Source organism: Streptopelia decaocto (assembly GCF_964273445.1).
Source record: "Streptopelia decaocto genome assembly, chromosome: 22".
NCBI classification, from domain to species: Eukaryota; Metazoa; Chordata; class Aves; order Columbiformes; family Columbidae; genus Streptopelia; species Streptopelia decaocto.
Window position 1 is genome coordinate 3042950 of NC_138677.1, and position 8381 is coordinate 3051330.

At 50.9% G+C, this 8381-nt stretch overlaps 1 protein-coding gene across 2 annotated transcripts; it reads right to left on the bottom strand.

Moving 5' to 3' along the window:
• Positions 1 to 1331: 1331 nt before the first annotated feature.
• Positions 1332 to 8000, bottom strand: RDM1 (RAD52 motif containing 1). 2 transcript variants are annotated; one of them, XM_082070820.1, is made up of 7 exons: positions 7904 to 8000; positions 6940 to 7119; positions 6572 to 6694; positions 5997 to 6132; positions 4876 to 4974; positions 4281 to 4369; positions 1332 to 2040 (listed from the first exon to the last, which is right to left on the bottom strand). In XM_082070820.1, exons 1-7 carry the CDS (start codon positions 7988 to 7990, stop codon positions 1936 to 1938), a joined length of 819 nt encoding a protein of 272 aa, XP_081926946.1. In that variant the 5' UTR covers positions 7991 to 8000; the 3' UTR covers positions 1332 to 1935. The 2 variants fall into 2 exon arrangements, with proteins under 2 accessions (XP_081926946.1, XP_081926945.1); XM_082070819.1 differs by having other exon boundaries at positions 5970 to 6132.
• Positions 8001 to 8381: the final 381 nt, after the last annotated feature.

Consider the following 8381-nt stretch of genomic DNA (forward strand, 5'->3'; position numbering starts at 1 on the left):
CGGCCGGGGCGGCCCCATGGCGGAGCAGGGCCGGGGGTCGCTGGGCAACGGGGGAACCGCAGGCCCGGGCAGAGGCCTCAGCACAGCGGGAGCGAGATCTGGGGCTTTGGGGACCTCTTAGAGAGCAGCATAAGGGAAAGGAACCTGGGGACAGCAGGGTGACCATGAGCCAGCACTGGGCCCTTGTGGCCAGGAAGCCAATGGGACCTGGGGTGGGTTAGAAGGGGGTGGTCAGTAGGTCAGAGAGGTTCTCCTGCCCCTCTGCTCTGCCCTGGGGAGACCACACCTGGAATCTTGTGTCCAGCTGTGGCCCCTCAGTTCCAGCAGGACAGGGAACTGCTGGAGAGAGTCCAGCGCAGCCACCAAGATGCTGCAGGGAGTGGAGCATCTCCCGGGTGAGGAAAGGCTGAGGGAGCTGGGGCTCTGGAGCTGGACAAGAGGAGACTGAGGGGGGACTCATTCCTGGGGATCAATATGGAAAGGGGGGAGTGTCAGGAGGATGGAGCCAGGCTCTTCTGGTGACAACCAGTGACAGGACAAGGGACAATGGGTGCAAACTGGAACAAAAAAGGTTCCCCTTAAATTTGAGAAGAAACTTCTTCTCAGTAACGGTGACAGAACACTGGCCCAGGCTGCCCAGGGGGTTGTGGAGTCTCCTTCTCTGCAGACATTCCAACCCGCCTGGACACCTTCCTGTGGAACCTCATCTGGGTGTTCCTGCTCCATGGGGGGATTGCACTGGATGAGCTTTCCAGGGCCCTTCCAACCCCTGACATTCTGGGATTCTGTGAACAACCTGGGCGCTCTGGCTTTGCCAGCCTGGTATCCTCACAGCTGAAGGGAGTGGAGCAACTCCCGTGTGAGGAAAGGCTGAGGGAGCTGGGGCTCTGGGGACTGTGGTGGAGGATTCACTGCAGCCCACGATGGACGCTCCCTCCCTTCAGCATCCCCCTTGTGAAACCCAGTGTCTTGCTTCCCACTTCCTTTTCTCTAAATTCAGTGTCCAGCCACCGGACCTCGTTTCACTTTCACCTTCCCAGATAAAAATCTCACTCAGCATCAGGCATCTCCTGCTGGCGCAAATCACCACCTTTTGTCTCTTTTTTCTTAAATCAGACAGCCCACATTCCTCTCATTTCACAAGGAATCTCAAATCATTCCTGTGGCTCTTCCTTGAGCTCTCCTATCTTTCAATCACCTTTTATTCCAAAAGTCAGGGCTTCTTTATCAAATAAGCATTTGCCCCCCACCCCATACCACCATGATTTGGGGAGCCTGATGCCCTTTCCCATTGCTTGTGCCGCCTCCGAGATTCATTCATCACACAAGAGTTACAAAATTTTACTTAATTTAATAAAAAAACTCGTTAAAAAGAACGTTTGCTTTACATCGTGACATCCCGACGACGTGTTGCTGATGTTGAACCCATGCAGCTCATGTGGCGCAACACATTCTTACAAGACTTAAGCTTATTTCTTTAAAATAAATCTCACTTTGAGAAATGATCTTTTTCTGTGTCAGCGCCACAGCTACTCCTGCTGGTAAAACAACTCATCCTCCGTCTCCGGTTTTCTCCTCCGCATCACAGCAAACCTGAACTGTAGGTTCTTGCAGGGACGGCTCGTTCCTTTGATTCTTCTATAAGTTTTATATGCATCTGTTATGCTGTCTAAATAATAATGGTGCAGCCAAGCTGGCTTCCATATATAGCTGACCTGGATAAGTTGACAGGAAAACACCTCCTCTCCAAAACCAGCATACATTTTTGGGCTTAATTTTAGTAACACCGGGTTTACTGCCCATTTCTTTTGTTGCTACGTATTTGGAGAAAAAGAAAACATTGGATATGACGCACATGTCATTTCACAGCGTTGGGTTTTCATTGCTAATCAAGCACCGCGGAAATTTTGGAAACGATGTGAAGACAGAGCTGAACTAATTAGGTGGCATCTCCAGGCTAGGGAGCTCGTCATCAAAACTGAGATCAGACAAAACCTCTTCTTCTTCAAAGTCAAACTGTTCCAAGGACAATTCATTGACCTGTGAAGAGAAATCAGGAGTAAACTTCTTTCTCTACATTATATTTTAGCTTCTTGCCTCTGCACTTGGAAACAAGATATTTTTATAGTGTACAAGAGACCTGGAATTTACCAACTCGGGAGCTTTTCCATTTTGGAAAGAGTGACTGACATCACAAGGCAATGAACCAGAAGGACACCCAGCAGCTCTCCTCCCAGCACAGAATTCCTGTCTGTTCCTCCTCCCGTCAGCCTGGAAGGTGCCTCGTGGACAGAGAGCGTGGAATTACCTCCCACACAGCATCACAAGGGAAGCGGGACAGCAGGGGAGGGAAGGGATGAGTTTCGTGGTGAAACCGAGCTTTGAGAAGCTGCGGGCTTTCTGTTTGACTTTGCTGCTCACTTCTCTTGTGGTCATTGCATGTCGGGTCAGGTTTAAAAGAATCACAGAATCCCAGAATGTCGGGGGTTGGAAGGGCCCTGGAAAGCTCATCCAGTGCAATCCCCCCATGGAGCAGGAACACCCAGATGAGGTTACACAGGAAGGTGTCCAGGCGGGTTGGAATGTCTGCAGAGAAGGAGACTCCACAACCCCCCTGGGCAGCCTGGGCCAGGCTCTGCCACCCTCACTGAGGAGAAGTTTCTTCTCACATTTAAGTGGAACCTTTCGTGTTCCAGTTTGCACCCATTGCCCCTTGTCCTGTCACTGGTTGTCACCAGAAGAGCCTGGCTCCATCCTCCTGACACTCCCCCTTTCCATCTTGATCCCCAGGAATGAGTCCCCCCTCAGTGTCCTCTTGTCCAGCTCCAGAGCCCCAGCTCCCTCAGCCTTTCCTCACACGGGAGATGCTCCACTCCCTGCAGCATCTTGGTGGCTGCGCTGGACTCTCTCCAGCAGTTCCCTGTCCTGCTGGAACTGAGGGGCCACAACTGGACACAAGATTCCAGGTGTGGTCTCCCCAGGGCAGAGCAGAGGGGCAGGAGAACCTCTCTGACCTACTGACCACCCCCTTCTAACCCACCCCAGGTCCCATTGGCTTCCTGGCCACAAGGGCCCAGTGCTGGCTCATGGTCACCCTGCTGTCCCCAGGACCCCTAGGTCCCTTTCCCCTATGCTGCTCTCTAATAGGTCAGATAGAAGGGGCTGTATAGAGGAAAACACACAGAACAAACCAGCAGGAATTCAAAGTTCTCAGCTGCTAAAAAAAAAAATAAATCTGATGGGCATTAGTTACTTCACACACCAAAATACCCCTATTTTACTGCTGCTCTTTGGTAAGAATGGAAGATCTGCCCGTGGACACCAGGTGACTCAGTGTCATCGCATGGAATAACGTGTCATGAGGTTCCTTACACTGTTCCTCCAGGAGCTGGATGCTGCGCAGCCCTGATGCATCATGCACTCAGAATACCACCAGATCGGTGATCAACCCTGTAAGCAGCAGCGCTTTCAAACTGAGGTGAAAATCCTCGGCTCAGCACCTCCCGCATGCAAAAGCTGGGATGCAAAACTCATTTCATTGAACACTATGAAAGTTTTGCTATTGTACCTGGGTATTGTTGTTCAGTGCACAGTTACCTGCAGGGATTTCACCAAAGCTTTCACTTCACCAAAGCTTTTAACAACCATTCCCTCTGGGTAAGGTTAAATTTGTGAGGTGCATTTCTAGATAGGAAGTTTGATTTATTTAAGAACTTATTTTAAAAAGCATTGTCTTTAACCTGCTCTGACTTTACCAGGATTTCATTGTCACAGGTTTTATAAAGAACAGCCCTGGACACTGTCACACTTGTCAACCTGCACCATAACAGTCCTGTACCCAAACTGCCCACTTTCCTGTGCTAAAATACACATACATTTCTGCACAAAGATACCCAAAAAAAGTAGTTTTAACACCTTAGCGTGCCGTACAATTCCCAAACATAATACAGCGTGTTTCAAAGAGATGGACCAAACACGTTACAATTATACAGAAGTTTACAAACTGTTTAATGAGTTATCAAGTCTTAGTAACCTTTTTATAAATGTTCCCTCCACCTGCTGTATGGACTGTAAGAGTTTAATTCACGGGTGGTTTGATATAGTGATTTCAAATTGGGTCCATCTTTGTGAAACACCCTGTACTTCCTGGGATTTCACTCGGGTAATTAATTGCTGCAGAAAAGGAGGGTGTCAGATGCTGTAACAGTTAGAAGCTGGATTTCCAATCTCTAGATGTGACATTAGATCCTGTGCCAAAGCTAAATATCCACTGGTTTTACCTGCACAAGCCCCTTCAGTTCCTCTTCTGTTAAGGAGTCTGTGAGCTCCTCTTGTGTGGAATTATACTCCACGGCCACTTTCCCATTCTCTGAAACAGAACAAACAACCAGAAACATTGTTAATTACCACTGTGTGTACTGACAATAAACCAACCCTAAGCTCCAGATGGGATAAAAGGAGATAATAGCCCCAAGGATGTGACGCTGGACGCAACAGTGAGGGCACCTGGTCCTTGGAACCAGGACAGGAACATGTAAAGTGCTGCAATTCAGTTCACATTCGCCCTGGAATCAGAATGTCCCCAGATCCCTGTTCGGCTGCACACGGAGGGTTAAAAAGTTCTCCCTGCCAGCGTCTACACTCTTGGAATTTTGAGTTTCAATGACTTATTTATCATTAAAAAAATATCTGATCTGCTGTTGGATTTTCCTTTCACTCGCATAGCTCATGGGCTGGAGCCACTCTGTTAATCATTACAGACACAAGTTTAATTTTGCTCAATGCCCCCCCAAGCCTTAATTAATCCCAGGAAAGGTTCAATTATCATGAAAGTTATATTGTTAACCCAACATTTAATACAAAAATAGGCCCTACCTAAGACTACGAGGAGTATCTTCTGAAAGGCGTTAGACAAAGCTCTCCCAGCTGCAATTTTCTGAACTCTTCTTGTAACTGTGAGAAACTCCAGAGGATCTGAGCACAGCAAGCGGCATGTTATTGAGATGACACTTCGCATATAGAATCATGGAATGGTTTGGGATGGAAGGTACATTAAAGCTACCCCAGTGCCCCCCTGCCATGAGCAGGGACATCTTCACCAGCTCAGGGTGCTCAGAGCCCCGTCCAGCCTGGCCTGGGATGTCTCCAGGGATGGTTCAGCCACCACCTCTCTGGCCAACCTGGGCCAGGCTCTCACCACCCTCAGGAACAACAATTCCTTCCTCATGTCCAGCCTGAATCTCCCTCCTTTACTTTCAAACCATCACCCCTTGTCCTGTCACAACAGGCCCTGCTCAAAAGTCTGTCCCCATCTTTCTGATCAGCCCCTTTTAAGTACAAAAAGGCCGCACTAAGGTCTCCCCGGAACTTCTCTTCTCAGCTGAACACCCCAACTCTCTCAGCCTGTCCCCCAGCAGAGCTGTTCCAGCCTCGGATCATTCCTGTGGCTCCTCCGGCCCCTCTCCAGCAGATCCATGGGTGTCCTGTGCTGAGGACCCAGAGCTGCAGATGGGATCTCATCGCACCAGCTGCATCGCGCTCGTGAACGTAACCAGCCGCAGCCTGACGAATCTGATCAGAGCGCTGCTCGTGTTTTGGAGTCGCTGGCAGCACCTCACAGGGGCTTTGTGTGCCAACCCAGGGCAGCACACGATCCTCAGCCATGCCAGGGCAGCGCTGAGCCCGCGGGCACCGCAGACACAGCGTGAAAATCACACGGCGCGTTCACACCCAAAACAGCTGCTGTTGGGAATAAACAATGCTGCAAGTGATAGGGAGAGAACAGAGGGTAGGAAAGCGATACTGGTGTGAAGCAGGGATGGAAGAGGCACGCTCAGGATCCCTCGCTGCATTGCACAGCAGCTCACAAGAGATCCTTGCCCCAAGCTAAATCCTTTATCAGACACACAAACGGTGCAAACACAAGATTCGCCAGTGTCAAGAGACCTCCAGCTGCATCCAAAACGCACCTTCACCGTTTTCTACATGGGCCTCGCCGAGAGCAACTCCCCTGGTGCGTATGCCATGGTTGGGCAGCGTCACCTCCACGGCACACAGGTATTTCACCGATCGCTTCTGCAATGTCTCTCCCAGCTCCTCATTCTCACCATCAAAGCCAGATACATTCTGCAGCTGTTGGGAAGACCACAGATGATTAATTCTGATTAAATAGGAAGGGGATGTCATGACCACTTAGGTGCACTGGATTGCACAGACCTTTTCCACACAGCTGTGACTCCAAGGCAGTAGCACATGGTGGAGGCAGAGCAGCGATTTTTACTGTTTTGACCCTATTTTAAAAATACCTCATAGTCCCCATCCTCTGGGAATCTCGGTCATCTCAGACACTTCCAGCACACAATTACTGTCAAGCCCTGGCGCTGCTTTCATCGAATCCAAGCCAGTGCCCTCACCCATAGCAAATCTCTCTCCACGCTTTCAAAATACCCCAATTTGTGGTCCAAAACGCAGCTCCTGTAGCCGCCAATTATTTGCTGATTTGAGGACAGTTCTTATCCGCTCTAATTAAGAAGAGGATGAGGATGACGGACGAATACAAAGTGTCCCTCACCGTGATGATGCGGCTGGACCAACCGTTAAAGCCAAGGTAGTGGTTGGCCAACTCCTGGCACTTGTTGCTGTTGAGAGCAAGGACTTGTTGCTGAAACCCCTTCTGCTTGGTGCAAACACAAACCTGTCCAGGGGAGAACTGTGGTTAGCCAGGCTTCTGAGATACATCAAGTATTTTTTACCCAGGATCAGGCCATGAAAATTACTCCAGAGGAGCGATGCTGCCATTTCCCTGCTTAAACACCACCTGGGAGCCAGCGGTGTGTGGGATGTCCCCATGGTGGCAACACCCGGCCACACATTAGGGAACTTTTTGCATGGGAAGCATGAAGAATTATTTAATGTGATTTCCTAGGGCCGTTTGCTCACCTTCAGGGGAGATTTCTGGAACAGCCTTTGCCCGTTGCAGGCGCGTTGGGCTCTGCTGGCGTCTCCGGCGGAATAAAACTTGACGATGGCGTAATAGCCGGGTCCAGCCACGGCCGCGTTCCTGCGCGCCCGCACCGCGCACAGCAGCCCGAATTTGGAAAACGCCGAAAACAGGGAATGCTGAGAATAAAACAAAAGAAAAACAAGGTTATTTTCAAACATCTGCGGGTGTTCCAGCGGTTGAGAAAGAGCGACGGAGAGAGGATGACTCGCAGGAACTAATAGCCTGGAAAACGAGGGAAGGCTTTAGTACAGTTTAATGGAAATAAGCCCTGGATGAAGCCGTGAGGATGAAGAAGAGCCTCTTTCTTGCAAAATAAGCTCAACCTGGCCCTGAGGACGTCTCATCTCCATTATCATCCTCCCTTTCATCACGAGTAGAGCAAAGATGTGGGATTTTCTGTCCCCCCATTATCCTCACCCTAAACTGCATCTCGCTTTCTGCCATCCCGCTTTGCGCGGGCGAAGCTTCCAGTGAAACATTAACACAACACTTTGCTGAAAAATGTTTTTTTTTTTTTTCCTTTATTATTTTTTTTTCTCTTCCACTTTGCCCTGGTCTCTTTGTAGTTTTGTCGTGTGGCCGATCAAACCGGCTGTGGCACAAGGGCTGAAATCACCCCCAAAACCCCTCAGGGTTGCGCCTCACCCAGCACGCCTCGGAGACAAACTAAAAAATCATTAAAATAATGAACAAAAATAAGGGAGGGGGTTAATAATATGTTATTAGCACCCAGGTGAAGCCATCAGTACAGATGGGGGGGCTGGGGACTCAGCTCCAGAGCAGGATCGTAGAGATCCAGGTCCCGGCTCCCCAGCCCGGGGGATCCCGGTCCCCGGTCCCCGGCCCCGGGCGGGGGTCCCGGGCCCCGCTCCCCAGGCCCAGCCCGGGGCTTCTCCTCACCTCCAGGCCCGGCTCCGGCTCCAGCCCCCAGACCAGCAGAGTGCGGTCCCTCCCCGCGGGCACACGGAACTCCAGCAGCTCCGCCATGCCGGAGAACCGCCCGTCTGCCCGCCCCGGCCCGCCCCGGCCCGCCCCCGCGGACAAGGCCCGGGCCGCAGCATGGGGTGTGAGGGGAAAAGGCCCCCCAAATCCACCCTCCAACCCCAAATCCACTCTCAAGTCCCCAAATCCACATCCCCCAGCCACAAATCTCAAACCTAAACGTGCCCCTCAGCCCCAAATCCACAACCCCCAGTCGCAAATCTGACCCAAATGTAGCCCCTCCAGCCCCAAATTCCACCCCAAATCCAGCCCCTCCACCCCTAAATCTGCCCCAAATCCAGCCCTTCCAGCCCTAAATCCGCCCCAAATCCACCCCTTCCAGCCCCATATCTGTGACCCCTAGTCCAGTCCCAAATCTGTCCAAAATCCACAACTC